Raw genomic sequence first — 17,232 nt, forward strand, 5'->3', positions numbered from 1 at the left:
CTACTACTACTCCTCCTCCTCTTATTTCCAGTTCTGATGTGCAGTGATCTGGCTGAGGGATCATGGGGCTCCGCACCCCACTGCTGATTTCACCCTGCCAGGGGACCCTAAATGGATCAAAAGTTGCCCCGGAGAGGCGACAAAAAAGGAGGGGCACCCCAAAGATCGCAGAATGATGGTGGTCGATCCGCTCGATCCGGGGGAAGCCCTCCAACCCGACAGAAGAAAGGCTAGCTGCACATCAGTGTCTAGCCCAAGCTACAAGCAGCCAAAGTCCAAAAGCATGAACCAGAACAACAGTGAATTAACTTCTAAGGGAGAAAAAAGTATACTGAAATGAAACTAATAACACTATAGTCTGGATAAATCTGAAAATTAAGAAAACCATTAAGATTTTACACCTAAGGAGTTTCAATGAATTTATAAAAAAATAAAACAATTTTATTGTTTGAAAAAGTTGGAAAATAAATAATTATTGACATCTAGTGGAGAATCAGAGCATAGAACAACAACTCTGACTCAGAAATTGGCAAAAAGCCCAGAAACAAAGATTAATCTGTTCCCTTGAACTTTAATAACCTTCAGCCAAATAGAAAACAGCTTGAGAACAAAGAAAAAAATATATATACTGGGCAATATATAAGGTAAAAAAAAGTGTCTGCAGAAAAAGAAAACTTCAATTGTTGTCTTAAGCTCAAGAATTGTTTTCAGAAAAAGAAATGTTTTGATTCTTGGCTAATCTTCTAGGGGGAACATACTAGAAGGCTTCAAGGTGGCTAAATACTCTGGATTGCAACTCTGACTGGTTGATAACTGACCCCTGAATAGAAGAATTGTTATAAAATACTGCTTTCACAGATACCTTGACAACTAGAAACACATTGGATTACAAAAATCATATATAAAGATAAGAACTATATAAGATTTGGTAGGTTTGGATTTTGAGATTGGCTGGCTCGATAAGGCTAATTACAGAGACTATGGTACTGGTAAAATATTATTTGGGAGAGATGAAATGGATGTTGCATGTTTATCTAAAAGGGACAGAAAACCACACCAAATATTCCCTTCTGAAAGATCTAGCCTGGAACATCAGAGATCTGCAGGAGTAATACTCTAAGATGAGACAGGTACTTTTCAGGAGGAAATGTACACAATGCTACAACAGATTCAACGGACACTGTTTTCAAACCACGATGAGATAAAAAATAACTTTGATGACATAAATGAACACATCTTCAATCTAAGCTTACAATTTAAAAACTCTCAAAAAACAACGATAATGAACAAACAAATCAGATAACAGCACAAACTAGAAGTGACTTAAACAGGGAAGCTACAAATGAAGAGAACTATAACTTAACACAAACAGAAAAAAATCTACAAGATCTTATTACAACAATGAAAATTGAAAAGATATATTATCCGACCGGACGTCAAAACAAATTCGAGGATAAGAAAGAAGATTTAACAAAATGGATTATAGAGCTGCCAGGAAAATCATCAGAGTCTGGGAAACAAAAAGTGTATACCTTATTCAACCTGTCCTTCACACTCCCAATAACACCTACAAAAATACAGTAACTTCCTGGCAAGCGGAACATATTAACTTGGAAAGCTATTTGGTAAAAGAAGAAGGCTAGAGTTAGACTTAAAAGATCTGACCTACCAGATGGAGTACTACATGATTAAACATTTGTTTTTAAAAGAATAGATAATTTTGGATATAAAGGGGCTCTATAGTAAGAGGGATAAGAGCTATAGCTAGTATAGTATTTTTTATAATATATAAGATGTCAAAATACTGGGATGATGTATGTGAATGGAAAGTTTAGACATTTAAAGGTAATTAAATCTGAGAGAATTATGACTGAGAAGAATGATTTGAATACCGAGGGGAAAGTAAGCTTAAATAAGAATTTTGAAAACAGGACATATAGTGACTCAATAAGATGACTTTTATATAGTTGAAATATAAACCACTCAAAAAAGATGTTATATGTGGATGTTATAGGATATATAAATAGTATGGTGTCTTTATAATATATGAAATATGACAATATTGGGATGGGGTATGTAAATGGAAAGTTTGGATATTTAGGTAATTAATTTTGAGAAAACTATGATAACAATAGTTTGAATATTGAGGGGAAATTAAGTTTAAATAAGAACTCTGAAAATAGAACACATGGTGCCCTAACAAGATGACTTTTACAAATACAATTGAAACATAAGTTAATTAGAAAAGATGCTATATATGGATGTTATTGTTATCTGTACAAACACAAAAAATGTTTATATTCAACCTTGTATGTATTGAAAATATTATATTTATCTAATGTTGACAAAGAAGAATAACATTGGAAGAAGGGAAGATCAAGGAAACATACTATTAATTAATATATTGATCATGGAATTATAGAAATTATTATTTTTTTCAAATATATGAACCCAGACAACACGCTGTTTGCTAAGCATTAAAGATTGTTATTACAAAATATCAATAAAATATATTTTAAAAAACCATGTAAATGTATTATAGAAAATGTGAGAAAGGGCTTAATCAAGCTCAGTGTTAAATCTGGCTGGTGGCTTTGCAAGAAGAGATGAGTGTTTCCTTCTTACCTGAAAATAAGAACAAGCTCCTTTTTTGCCACACATGTAGCATAAATGCTCTTTTTTGATTTCTGCCATGCAAAAGTTGACCATGCAAAGGGGAACATCAAAGGATGTCTGAACAACCTTGACTGCTATCCCATTGTCCTTCTTTTTTACCCACAATCTCCCATTCCATCATCATCAACACAGAATTTCTCCAAGCTCATTTTTATTATGATGATTATGTGCTCAATTGTGTATTCGGGATGTGTATTAAGGCAACAGTAGCATTACAGTAGAAAACTATGCTTGGGCTGTATGCCCTCTTCCCCCTCTAGAGAAAGAGGAAGAAATAACCTCCAAGCAATTTTGTCTGTGTTGAGAAATTATTAGGGACACATCATCATGCTTTCCCTGGATCCTCCTTTAAGGTCACTGTCCGATTGAACACCAGCTGTAGAAGAAACAAAGGATATTAGTATCCTCTCCTCCATCTTCATGTCCATTTTAGAGAATGACCCTTCCTTCCTGCTCCTAAAACTTTGTTAACGGGGCCAGCAACCTACAGCCCATGGGCCAGAAGTGGCCTATAACCCATAACAATCTGAACCATGGTCCCAAAAAGAAACATACTGTAGTCAATTGGCCCACAAGAATGAGGGAGAGATGGCTTCACTGGCTGCTTCAGTGTGGGTAAAACAAGTCCCCTGTCCTGTGCTGGTGGGAGCAAGCCATTAGGCCCAGGCCAAATGGCAGTGGCAGCATGGCTTCTGGTTTCTACCCAGAAGAAAGTTGCCAACTTCTGTTTTATAAGAAAGTCTCCCCCCCAGTTCTTGTAACTTCGTGGAACCCACCTTTGCATTTGTGCTGTCAGGATCTACTGAAAAGTACCCCAGCCGCTCAAATTGGAATTTGGTGAATGGCTTGGCTCCATATACAGATCGATCCACCAGAGCCTCTTCAATCACATGAAGAGAGTCCTGGAGTGGAAGAAAAAAGGAAGACAAAGCTGAAGTTACAATAATTTCTTTTTCTTCATTGGCAGATTTACTTAAAGCTCTTCATCCCAACACGTTAAAATCTGCAACTTCTCTAAAGTCTTAACTCTTTATATCCATATTCTTTATATCCGTATTCTGGTATGTCTACACTAGTATTGGTATGTCTGACTTCTCAAGAAAATACACTTTAAATTAGGATGGGTGTAGGAGCAAGCAGACTCATTTTGATCAGTAACACATTCCAATTCATAAATATTTCCAAACTCTACTGTGTATTCCTAGAATGGTTGCTGGCACCCAGTAAGATTCAAATTGCATTTTTCTTCTCTTCTGATTGAGCATGCATTCTCTGCAAATTTTTTGAGTATTATTTTTTTATCAACTCTTTTTGTCTCTACTTTTACATCTGAATCTTGTTTTATTACAAACATAGAGTCCCTTGTTTTTTAACTGTTGCAATGTTCTATTTTTTGAATGACAAAAACCATACTTTTCTTAATTGCAGCTTACTCTCTTCCTCACACTGAGGAATAGCAGTCTAGCTTTATCTTAAGTCTGCCCACCCAAATCCTATGTGTTAACAATTCTTCTTGGCCCAGAACTCACAGGATTGATATCACTCAGGAACCCTCCTGGCACTTCGGTGGAGTCTTCAGGATTCTTATGCAGGAACCTGCAAATCAAAAAGTTAGATCGCTATTAGGATGAGAGCCAGTTTGGTTTAGTGGTGAAGGCACCAGGCTAGAAAGTAGGACACCATGAGTTCAAGTCCTGCCTTAGCCATGAAAGCCAGCTGGGTGACTTTGGGCCAGTCACTCTTTCTGAGCCCAACCCACCTCAGAGGGTGGTTGTTGCTGTGGGAAAAAGAGGAGAAGGAAAATGTGTTGGAAAATGATTTGTAAAAATAATAAGGGCAATATGCAAATAAATAAAAATAAAATATTTTTTAAAAAAATAAAAGAAGAGACTTCTAAGTGATTTGCGTGTGACTATCCTAAGCTTCTAGGGAACAATCCAGGATATATGTAGTTAATTTGGTAAAGAGGAAGACCTGAATGGAGACAAAGAAAAGTTAATTCCTGTGTGATTCCTTCTATTAGAATCTTCAAGGGTAAAATTCAGATAGAATTTCCATACCGTAAGGAAGAGGCTGAGTTTAATATTACATCACCTTCACAAATGAGAACAATTTAACAATACTCACAGCTGCTCATACTGGCGGACTTCACACACAAGAGGATCTGATACCCAGTGGATAAAGGCCTTGGGCTTCTCTGCTTCCTCTGACTTTGTGCAAGTCACTTCTAGCTCTTTTACACGTCCACTGGTGTCCTGGGCATAAACATGGAAGTTGTGATATTCTTGTTTCCATCTCAGGCTCCACAATCTCTCTTCTTCCTGAATGCCTTTGCTACCTACACTCAGCTCTGCCTGTTTTTACTCTGATTTAGAAGTTACATTTCTTGACTTTATATAGCTATTTTTCGGCATCCCCCTTGCTATCCTCTTTAATTTACTATTTGGCAAAATAGTAGTCCTCAACTTATAACCCTTCATTTTAACAATGGTTCAAAGTTACTACGGATGGGAAAAAGTGACTTAAGGCCTGAACTCACATTTATGACTGTCATACCACTCCTGTAATCACATGACTGTAATAGGATCACTTGACAACCAGATCACATTTACAATTGGTTGCAGGGTCCTGACATCACATGATCACCATTTACAATCTTTTTTGCCAATTTCTGGCAAAAATCACCTATTGGAGAACTAGATTTGCTTAACAACTGCATGATTCAGAAAATGCTGTGGTGATTTACCTCAGGACTACCCTAAAAATCATCATAAAATCAAGTCCAAATTGGCTTATGATCACAACGACTTATCATGAAAATTCTGGTCCCAGTTGTGGTCATAAGTTGAGGACTATTTGTATTTTCCCCCTCATTTCTCCCCAACATTTTGGCTGTTCTTTAAAACTGGAGAAAAAGAACTATCATTTATCAGATTGCAGTTACCACCAAGAAAGCCCTACAATATTTTCTTAAAAATAATGTATTGTGTAATTTTTTTTTATGTATTTGAGAAAGCAGTGACAACATCCATTTTCTTTTTTCCATCTTAAACTCAGGGGTAAAATATTCATCGTAAGGAAGGAACATGGAACATAAGTTGGGGTAGCTATCCAAAATTGTAAACATCTAGAGCTGTCATTATTACATAGCCTCTCAAGCACTGAGAATGAATATTCTTTTAGTACAACAGTGGGAATTGTCACTGATTCTATTACTAATATTACTGAGCATTAATAGTGTACACACAAATTTATTTATTCGTTTCACAGATGTAAGCTGCCCAATTCTAAAATTATTCTAAGTAATTTGCACCTAGATTAGACAAATAATACAGATAATCCTGGATTTATGACCATAACCCAATTTGACAACCTTTTTTGTGGCAGTCATTAAGCAAATCACCATGGTTGTTAACCTGTGGTCATTAAGCAAACACCACAGCCATTAAGCTAATTCATTATTCATTATGAGCTATTTTTGCCAAAAACTGGAAGAAAATCTGGTTTTCAGCAAAAACATTGTAAATTATGATCATGTGATGCTGCAAAGGCCGTAAATGCAGGCTGGTTATTCAGCAGCTGAAATATAGTCATGTGGCCATTAGGGTGGGGACAGGAATAAGGTCATAAGTACCTTTGGGGGAGAGGTCCTTCATAACTTTGAACAGTCATTAAATGACCAGTCATAAGTCAAGAACGACCTCTAAAAAGCATCTAAGCATCCAGACAAACCATACATTTGACAGACAACCAGGGTTGGTTTATGCAATTCAAATGCGTATGTGCCCTCTAATCCATTAATGGCCTTCAGGCCAGAAAAGATTTGACCGCTCTGTAGTAGTCTATAGAAATGGAACTGGTGGCCTCTTAGAAGATGCTGTGACCTCTACTCACCTTAATGATATTCTGAACAGCAATGACATAGCCAGAGTGCCTCAAACCCACTGGCTGACCCAGTGCTAAGCGCTTGTAGCCTTTATCTGGAACCTGTCAGAGAAGAAATATTAACATCAGCAGAAAACCAATGAAGATGCCTAGGCCAGAAGAAAGCCTCCCGGTTCGCTTCAGTTGCCCAGAAAATAGCGGATGGTTTAACCCAGGGTTACGCAACCTCAGCTCTTTGATGACTTGTGGACTTCAGCTCCCAGAATTCCTGAGCCAGCCATGCTGAGGGAAAAGGGAGTTTCCAAGCTGAGCCATGCTGGCTCAGGAATTCTGGGAGTTGAAGTCCACGAGTCATAAAAGAGACAAGGTTGCCTACCCCTGGTTTAACCTGTTTAACCACCAGCATTTCCAATGCTTTGAAAGGGCAAATATTGTCTCAGCAGAGGATTTGCCCCATCCTGGAAATCCAGAAAAGTTATTGATTTCTGATAGCATCTGACGGAAGTGAATATGATTAATAGGATGGCAGAAATAGCTGGCTCTTCCCTTGGCAGTGATCAAGAACTTATACAAGTCTGTATTCAAGCTAATACAGCATGCAGTTGCCTTCAGTTTCAAAGGGAGACAGATAAATTTATATCGTGATTTTTATTTTCAAGTGGAAGTTAGAAAAAAAAATTTCCAGAGAAAGAAACCTAAAAGGGAAGGGAGTGAGAAATGGGAGACATCACTTTTTAAATATGTTCTTATAGTAAAGTCACATCCATAAAATGGGCAATGGAATCCCAAGCCTTTTAAAATAAGAGGCTGCAGGACTCCAATTTATCCTTCAGCTCATTAACGATCCAGCATGACTTTGAGAGAAGGAAGTCCAAAGGAGCTATATTTGGGTCACATTCAGCAGGCTTTTTTTTGTTGTGGTTAATATGCATACTTTCACTAAAAGGTAAATAAACAAATAAATAAATGTGAGAATAAGTTGAATCAGAGCAATTATTAGACAATAGAACTGATTTCCTAGGAGGCTTAAATTAGGCCGGAGAACCCTCTATTGGAGATGCTCTAAGTCTGAAATTCTTGCGTGAAGAAGGAAGCAACCCAACAAGGCCTCTTCCAACTCTACGAATCTCGCTGTTCTGGCACCATAAATACTGTCTTTCTTTCAAATATCTGAAAACGGAAACTGCCAGGGCCAGAACAAAGTACACTGCAAATCATAAGAGCCAATATTTCATCAAGCAGAAATAAATTAATCTGCAGTGCAGGCATGGCTCTCATCCAGATACTGCGCAAACTACATACAATATCAAGCAAGAAATAGCAAAGGGGATTTGCACACAGCAGATACAGTAGTGGCCAAAATTGTGGAAACCTTTTGGGAAAAGTGTATTTTTGAGGTTTGATGGCGAATAACACCACTTTTCTTTTGGAGTAGTACCATAAAATTATATATCAATGGAAAGATAATTTAATCAAGAAATTAAGTTTGTTCAATTATCTGTACTGTATTCTATGAAAAGTTATAGCCAAATAACCAGAAAAAGGAAGCACAACTTGCTTAGGTTAATATCAGGTAGCTTTCCTTCATCTGACTGTAGCCAATGAGCATGAGTGTTTAGACAGCCAATCAGGTGTCATCTTGTTTTGGCAATGAGCCAATCAGATCACAGTAGGATTCAGTTATTGATGTCATGTATTGAAGCTGAGAGAAGGACATTTGTCAGTGTGTTATGTGATCGCTATCAAGTTGGTTGGGTTTTTTGTGTTCTTTCATTTAGTGAGCTTGTAAAACGTAATAAAATTAAAGTAATGGTGCAAAGAGTTGACTGGTCACCCAGAAAGCGATGTAAAATAGTATTATTAAGTGAACAAGGCTACAGTTATAAAGAAATTAGAAGAAAAATTGGTGAAAACTTAACCAAAGGTGGCATTTCTACTCTATACTTTTCCCAAAAGGTTTCCACAATTTTGGCCACTACTGTAAATAGCTTTTTAGATGTTCTTCAGGATGCAGGAGGGACTATGAGTGCTGCTACTGTCCCCTGCACTCTCTAGGCATCCCCTTCTTGACATCCCATTTCAGACTTTGAGATGAGAATGAAATTCCACTCATGTTCCTCTTATAAAATTGTGCCTGCGGTTACATGGGAAGCACTACTTTTATTCAGTCGAATACCAGTTGAAATTTTTCCGAGACTTTGCTGCTTAAACAGGTCAAGGTTTGTAAACTGAGAGCATCCCAATGAAGCATTTAAGTGGAGTCCACTCTCCTTTGCGTCCTTAGGAGCTCCAAACAATGCCTGCATGAAGAGGGCTTCAGAGGCTATGGATAAGCTGTGAATGATGATTACTTAAAATACTAACACATTGCTTTTTTATTTTTTTAACTTTCAGATGGCATGTCAAGAGCCATTCCTAAAGTAGGAATGGGTAAGATACGGAAGTGGGAAGGACCAAACTAAGCTATTGATCCAACCCAACTTCTAGCCAATAGGTCAGTGGTGGTGAACCTATGGCATGCGTGCCAGAGGCGGCACTCGGAGCCCTCTCTGTGGGCACACGTGCCGTTGCCCCAGCCTCGCCTTCCCCCATGACTCCCTCCTCACCAGCAGTCCCTCTGGAGGAGAGTCGCCCCCGAGTGTGGCCCACACGGAGCAGCGCAGCCAAGGACATGGCAGCCAGGCAGCATGCCCTGTCATACACAGATGCTGCGGGGCGCAGGTAGAGGGCATGGCCGCCACGGTGTTGCTGGGCTACCTGGGCGATCTGTGGCGGGCCCTGGAGGCGGTGAGTGGTCCTGTGGGCAGGCAGGGCAGGGGACAGGGTGGGGGCGGGGCCAGTTTTTGGGCACTCGGTCTCTAAAAGGTTCGCCATCACTGCAATGGGTGCTAAGCTGGTGAAGATGCCTTCAGTTTTGCAGGATCTCCCCATTCCCAATTCTACATTAAACACAAGCATCCTCCTCTTCCATAACTCTTCTGATGTTTTTCTATTGGGCTCACCTCTCGGAAGTCACTTTGCTCAATATAGAGGGTTGGCTGGAATGGGACTTCATGGAAGCCTTTGGTCTCATCAGCAGGGAAATTGGGCGCAAGGATGCTTAAGGTCTAGAAGGAAGACAGAAGCACTGGGGTAGGTTCCAGGATAGATAGCTCATCTTTTCTTTGTCCATCCCATCCCACCCCAAAAGATCACTGGCTTACTTTGTGTGGTGCTGGAAAATTAGTGATGGTCACCCGTAGTGGTTCCAGGACAGCCATGGCACGAGGCGCCTGTTCATTCAGCACTTCCCGTACACAGGCTTCCAGCATATGGGGCTCCGTGGTGCACTGGGCAACTGTTACACCCACCTGTTGGGGATGCAGAGTCGGCCAAAGAAAGCATCAGGAAATGTACCAACAAGCACGGGGAAGGTTTTCTAGGGGCTACATTTGCAACACGTTCTTGCTGTGGCTTTTATTGTCTCTGCAATAAAGCAACTAATCTGTCTGTATCATATCTGTCTGCTGGAAGTTCCCGAGTATGTGATTTAGTGTTTGGAGAGTCAAAATCTATGACTGAGGCTGACTGAAGTGGGAGGAAGGAAGGAAGGAAGGAAGGAAGGAAGGAAGGAAGGAAGGAAGGAAGGAAGGAAGGAAGGAGGGAGGGAGGGAGGGAGGGGAAAGGAAAGGAAGGGGAAGGGAAGGAAGGAAGGAAGGAAGAAAAGGAAAGAAGGAAGGAAGGAAGGAAGGAAGGAAGGAAGGAAGGAAGGAAGGAAGGAAGGAAGGAAGGAAGGAAGGAAGGAAGGAAGGAAAGCCCTTGTGGCTGCTTAGTAACTTTCAACTGTATCAATCAATTCCAAGTTCTAAAACAGGTTCTCTCTCCCTCCCTCTCCCTCCTCTTTCTAGATCACACTGCCTTGGGCAATTGTCCCTAACCTAATATAATTGACAATGCTAGCCATAGTAGAAGGAACTATAATCTAGAAGATCTGGTAGGCACTAGTTAGAAAAGGCTGTCTATACCAGTAGAAAGAATTTGTTGAAGGTCATAAGGTAGGGATGTGGTCATAGTTTACAGTGGGCATGGACATCACTTCCTTCTTTTCTTCTCCAAGCAGGACAACCAGAAAAGGCGTACAGTTCTATTGTCAGAACAATTTTCTCTTCAATTCAGACCAGATACATGCAGAAGAATCTAGAAATCAGACTACAGATGGCTCTCCCTGTTTCAATGCTATCCACTTTTAGGACATCTAAAAGTAGGAATATTTTCAATGCATCTTGCTGTTCACACTGTATTCTCAGTACAACTGGGTCCCTAGAAGGCAATTAACGAAGGGGCCTACAAAAGACAAGCATGCTAAATACCATCACTGATGGCATAGTTGTGGTCTTTCAAGAACTCAGTCAAGCAGTTAGTGACATAGACAATCCAGGTTGAAATGAGGTCCATTAAATCATGAGGCAAGTGAATGAAGTTCATGAAGCAAATGTGCAATTGAACTATAACAGGGCTAGGCAACCTTGCCTCTTTTATGATTCATGGACTTCAACTCCCAGAATTCCTGAGCCAGCCACGCTGAGGGGAAAGGGAGAGTTTCTGAGCTGTGCCATGCTGCCTCAGGAATTCTGGGAGTTGAAGTCCACGAGTCATAAAAGAGCCAAGGTTGCCTACCTCTGAACTATAAGGATACAGATCAGGGTCTCTCTCTGTATTAATATCCTAGCCCACAGACATCTGACAGACTACTGGCTGAACATGGAAACTTTACCTTTGCACAGAAGTTGTTGATAGCCTCTGGTGGAAAACCTCGGCGCCGAAGAGCAGTCAAAGTAAAAAGTCTTGGGTCATCCCAGTCCCTGGAATGCCAACATCAGCAATGAACGTTAACGACTGGACCTTCTTAATTCTGCTGAATTCTGCCCACTCCACCACAACCCCCCCCCCAGGATCAAACCTGCCCCCTTACCTAACAGCCCCTGCCTCAACCAGGCGGATGATTTTACGCTTCGAGACCACCGTGTAAACGAGATTGAGGCGTCCATATTCCCACTGCACTGGGCAGTAGACATCCAAGGCATTGCAGAGCCAGAAATAGGAAGAACGTCTGTCAGGAAAGAGGAGAATGATGTGTATGAGGTCACATTCAAGAAGTAGGATTGATTCCTTTCTCAGGCGAACGTGAGCAATGCAGTTTTGTGATTTCAGTTTTGTGAATTTTGTTTAGGCTTCTGGCTGAGGAATTCTGGGAGTTGAAGTCCACAAGTCTTAAAGTGGCCAAGGTTGAGGACTCCTGTTCTATGGTACAAGTTAAGAACATCAACTCACAGACAATCCCTACTTACAAACAGGCTGCCTGTCATTAAAAATGATGGATGGCTTTGTCCTTCCTTGAGCCAATGAACTGCCGAAGCTACACCATGTTTGCATGAACTGCTGAAGCCATGCATATTTAATATGCAGGCTGTTTTCAGTGGTTCACCGAAACGTTGAGTAATTTGTTGGCTCAAGGAAGGAGAACATTGTCCACCATTGTTATAGTTGGCACTGCATTGGTGTGTACAAGGTCCAACTTACATACAAAATGACTTAAAGAGAGTTAGGACTGGAACTCACTCTTAACCTGGGCACTGTCTGTATATGTTTTCAAACAAGAGCATTTTCTTTTGAAGAGCCCAGGAGCAAAAACTCAAAAAAGGGAAGTTGAGACCTAGACAATTGTTTAAGGCTCATTAAAGGTAAGAAATAGAATTCTCCAGATAAGGAACATTAAATGGTAAATTCTGCTTATGTTCAGGGAACTCAAAGAATCTATATGCATAAGATGGAAACCTCCTAAATCTTTGGCATACTTGTGTCTATAGGAAAAGGCGGGAAAGAAGAGAAGTGACAGGGGAAGCACAATTCTCTTCGTCTTTCAACATGAGCCATGCTGCTATCTCAGTGGTTCTCAACCTGTGGGTCGGGACCCCATTTGGGGTCGAACGACCATTTCACAGGGGTCGCCAAACAACGCAGTCCACCATTTTTTTCCCCTTTTCCTTAGCTGTGCTACTCCCTTTTATTCTATCGGCTTTTGAAAGCCAATAGAATAGACTCTCTTGAATAGAGTCTAATTCTATTGGCTTTCAAAAGCCAATAGGAATTGTCCAGGCTGTCTCTGCCCTGCTGAGCCCGCCAAAAGTCCCATTCTGCAAACGGTGCTGCACCAGTTGAGTAGTCCTCGACTTACGACCGGTTGAGTAGTCTTCGACTTACGACCGGTTGGGGGTCGCGGCATTAAAAAGGTTGAGAACCACTGGGTTCCGATAGAAGATGAACAATATCTGAAGGGAACTAGATTCCCTAACCCTTGAGATAAGGGATCTTTCCCAAAAACACAGTCTTACCTGGCCTGAAATTCTTTGGTGCAGAGTGAGTGAGTGATGTTCTCCAGTGAATCACAGAGGCAGTGTGTATAGTCATAGGTGGGATAAATGCACCTGTGATGCCAGAGAAAACCAAAAGCTCACTTCCAAAACTCTCAGTGGCTTCCACAGTCATCATATCCTCCTAGGAATACTTTTTTTTAGCATTGTTGGTCATTGACTTACAATAATTCATTTAGTGACTGTTCGAAGTTACAACAAAAAAGTGATTTATGACCATTTTTCACACTTACAACCTTTGCAGCATCCCCACAATCACTCGATCAAAATTCAGATGTTTGGCAACCGGCTCGTATTTATGACCGTTGCAGTGTTCATGTCATCACCTTTTGCGACCTTCTGACAAGCAAAGTCATTTGGGAAGCCAGATTCGCTTAACAACTGTGTTACTAATTTAACAACTGCAGCGATTGGCTCAATTTAACAAATAGAGATATTCTTGTTCTTGAAGGGTGGGATTTATTATATGGTTGGCATGCATATTTAATTTTTGATAAGAAAGTAGATTTGGTCTTTAAGTCACATATTTTAAGATATGCTTTACTTCGAGTTTGGAAAAAATATTATTATAAGTTAAATTATAAAATACCTATTTGGGGGATCCCTGGACAAGCAATCCAGGGGGTTTCTAAGGGGGTGAATTTTGACAACATTTCATACAAAGAATTACTTACTTGGTCAGGTACTGATTGGCAATTAAAGTCTTCTGATGTGTTAAGGCAAGAAAACATTTTACAATCGTGGTTTCAATATTTGCAAATTGTGCAGAGATGGACTTTGGATAAGAAAGTGGGAATTACTTTAGTAGATGAAAATTTGGTAATTCAGATCAAGGATCAGAAATGTGCCCATATTAAAAGAATTTATAATGAGTTAATAAAATTGGATTCAGAAACAGAGTTAGTTAAAGATTGTATGATTAAATGGGCCCAGAATATTCAAGAACCGATCTCGTTGGACTTATGGGAGGTAATTTGGACTAGAAATGTTAAATTTACGCAGGCCCAGAATTTGAGGGAAAATTTTTACAAAATGTTTTATAGATGGCATTTGGATCCTAAAAAGTTGTCCTGTATGTACCCGAACCTGCAACCTAAATGTTGGAGATGTGGTTGCTTGGATGCAACCTATTTTCATGTTTGGTGGACTTGTAAAGTTATTAAAGCCTTCTGGATTATGATTTGGTGGAACATTCAAAAGGTTTTTAAAAGGAAGATTAAGTTTACTCCCCAACTGTTTCTTTTGGGAATTTTCGTGGACTTTAATGTTAAAGAAACTATCTTAATGTTGAATTTAATAACAGCAGTAAGATTACTGGTGGGTCAATATTGGAAGAAGGATACTCTGCCTTCTTTAGAAAAATGGGTATTTAAGGTTTCTAATTTAGCAGAAATGGCTAAAATTTCTGCTTATTTAAAGGACCATTCACAAGAGAGATATTTTAATGTATGGAGAAGGTGGATAGAATATGTTCAGAAGAAATATGGAACTACAAAGTTTCACTTATTCTATGAGTAATGATTTTGTTTATAAACTTATGATGTTAAAGTTTGAAGAGAGTTAAGGGTTTTTATGATTTTGTTCATTGTATAATTAGTAAACTTAAATAGATTATGTTTAATATGTTTGCATAATCCTGTATTTTGCTCTGGGAAGTTGGGGGTGGGGGGTGGATGGGTTGAAGTTTAAGTAGTTCAGATAAAGTAGAAATAGTTTTATTGTATATAATATTAATGTTTTAATTTTGAGAGAGGAACTGCTCGGGCATTTCCCCTGGACCGCATCAAGAGGGAGGAGAAGAAGGTGAGAAGTATGTAGGAAGGCTGAGGTGAAGGAGGAGAGGGGGTGAGTGAAGAAAAAGAGGGAAAGAAGTAAGTTGATTTGAGGTGGGATGTGGTTTGGGGGGAAATGGGCGGGCAAGACCGAATGTGGTGTGTATCAATTTGTTTTATTTTTTATCTGAAGTATTTGTAAGATTGTTATGTATTGTAAAGTTGAAAATAAAAATTTTTACAAAAAAAAAAAAACAACTGCAATGATTCACTTAACTTGCCACTTAATTGTGGCAAGAAAGGTTGTAAAATGGGGCAAAACCCACTTAACAACTATCTCACTTAGCAAAAGAAAACTTTAGCTCAATTGTGGTCATAGGTTGAGGACTTCCTGTATTGTCCCTTAAAATGCTTTCATATACTTTCTTTCCTGCAATTTTAATTGTTTATGTGCAAAAATTGCACTTATCCTGAAGATGGTGGTGGGAGGCTATGCTCTATCTGAGAAGACCCAAAGACATTGGGGGAATAATTCCAGACTCCAGCAGTAACATCAAAGGCTTAATACCTCTGAAGCCACAGCCCAGGATTAAGCACTGGAGCACATCCAACCCAGTGAGAACAACTGCCTTACTTCACTAGTCAGAAAGAAAACTTCCACACTACCCAATCCCAGTCTCAACAATGATCACACTAGACATCTAACCCCACATACCATTTGTCACCACTACGGTGGTGTGGTGTATATTTAATGCGATAAGCAACAGGATCCATTTTTCCATCCTCCATCACCATCTTCATGCGCAACGTAGCCTCTCCCTCTGCAAACTTTCCTTTGCGCATGTCCTGAAGAAACGTAATACAGTTTCAAATCACTCAGATAGGAAAACCTTCTATAAAGCAGTATTGCAAGTTTTTACTAAAGAAGACGCACATTAGACAGATGTCTAATGAACGTGATGTACAGTGAGGGAAAAAATTATTTGATTCCCTGCTGATTTTGTATGTTTGCCCACTAACAAAGAAATGATCAGTCTATAATTTTAATGGTAGGTTTATTTTAACAGTGAGAGACAGAATAACAACAACAACAACAACACAAATCCAGAAAAATGCATTTCAAAATGATTTCTGAAAAAAACTGGCTCAATTTTTTCTGAGTCTTCATCAGACAGTACAGCATAATGGTTGTGAAAAATAGTTGTGAAACAGTGTTCCTTCAAATATTGTTAGCTCCAAATTGTGAAGATTCCCCAACTAGGAGTCAGTTTGGTCTGGTGATTGAGGCACCAGGCTAGAACCCGGAGACAAGAGTTCTAATCCTGCTTTAGGCATGAAAGTTGACTGCTGACTTTGGGCCAATCACCAGGAGACTTAGTCTGCCTTAGGCATGAAAGCCGACTGAGTGATTTTTGGCCAGTCCTTCCCTCTCAGCACAACTCACCTAACCAGAGGAGTTGCTGTTGTGGGGAAAATAGGAGGAAGAAGTAATAGGTATATTCGCCATCTTTGAGTTATTTATAAAAAAAATAAAATAAAGGCAGGATAATATATAAACAGGAGGGTCAGAAATACGAGGTTATAAAAGATGAATAACAAAGAAGTTGATAACGCAGCCCTAATTCCTGCAAACAATATTGAACCACCTTAGACCCATTCTGAGGAGCCCTGGACACTCCCATGCTTTTTCTTGACGGACAGGCCATCTTAGTGGACGCACACACCCTACCTCAAAAAGAAGGAGGGACTCTTCAATTGGCCGGTCTCGCCATGGAGAAAGGGGAGGACTGTGTCCTTTGATTTCTTCCACTTTCTGGTGACAAATATAAGCATGGCCTCTGGGAAAGGGAAAAAAAAAAAAAAGACATCAACTACAGAGACAAGGAGTATGATCTGGGCAGGAAGGAACGACCGCGCATTACAGTCAGACTTTTCTAATCCCCACTGTAAAAAAAAGGAAGATTAGAACAAAGGACACTTTGGGGGAGTACACGAACAAGTTAATGGACACTTTTGCAGCATTTTTGAGGCTACCTGGGTCTTCTCACCTTTTAATGAGGTCCACTGCCAAGGCATACAACTCATCAAAGTAGTCAGAGGCATGTGTCACTGCATACGGAGTGTATCCTAAGGGAAAACAATACCAAAATGTGATAAGGCCGTATTTGATCAGTCCCGTTGTCATAGAAAAAGGCAAATTCAAGGCTTTTCAAGATATTGCTACACCCCCCCCCCAAAGGACTCCCATGAAAAGGCCACCAGCACAAAAGGAGTCTCCCAATTGCTACACATAAGCCGGAAGGCCTGGTGTAAAATAGGGGTGGGGAATTATGGCCTTTTTATACTTGTGGACTTCAACTCCCAGAATTCCTGAGCCAGCGTGGCTCAGCTTGGAAACCTCTCCCTTTCCGCTCAGCATGGCTGGCTCAGGAATTCTGGGAGCTGAAGTCCATAAGTCATAAAAGGGCCATAGCTCTCCATCTCTGGTG

At 40.0% G+C, this 17,232-nt stretch overlaps 1 protein-coding gene across 1 annotated transcript in view; it reads right to left on the minus strand.

The window, feature by feature from the left end:
- Positions 1-2,810: 2,810 nt before the first annotated feature.
- The window catches only part of QARS1 (glutaminyl-tRNA synthetase 1), a 32,776-nt gene continuing 18,354 nt past the window's right edge, over positions 2,811-17,232 (minus strand). Inside the window, exons 12-24 of the mRNA XM_039326669.1 lie at positions 16,792-16,870; positions 16,473-16,581; positions 15,459-15,589; positions 12,933-13,025; positions 11,513-11,650; positions 11,315-11,402; positions 9,765-9,911; positions 9,564-9,668; positions 6,571-6,663; positions 4,804-4,931; positions 4,206-4,272; positions 3,453-3,578; positions 2,811-3,052 (exon numbers count right to left, since the gene is read on the minus strand). Coding sequence (XP_039182603.1) covers positions 3,002-3,052; positions 3,453-3,578; positions 4,206-4,272; positions 4,804-4,931; positions 6,571-6,663; positions 9,564-9,668; positions 9,765-9,911; positions 11,315-11,402; positions 11,513-11,650; positions 12,933-13,025; positions 15,459-15,589; positions 16,473-16,581; positions 16,792-16,870 — 1,355 coding nt within the window. The 3' untranslated portion in view covers positions 2,811-3,001. The remainder of the gene's footprint in view (positions 3,053-3,452; positions 3,579-4,205; positions 4,273-4,803; positions 4,932-6,570; positions 6,664-9,563; positions 9,669-9,764; positions 9,912-11,314; positions 11,403-11,512; positions 11,651-12,932; positions 13,026-15,458; positions 15,590-16,472; positions 16,582-16,791; positions 16,871-17,232) is intronic.

Source organism: Crotalus tigris, unplaced genomic scaffold (genome assembly GCF_016545835.1).
Source record: "Crotalus tigris isolate CLP2741 ecotype Arizona unplaced genomic scaffold, ASM1654583v1 scf7180000024342.5246164, whole genome shotgun sequence".
NCBI classification, from domain to species: Eukaryota; Metazoa; Chordata; class Lepidosauria; order Squamata; family Viperidae; genus Crotalus; species Crotalus tigris.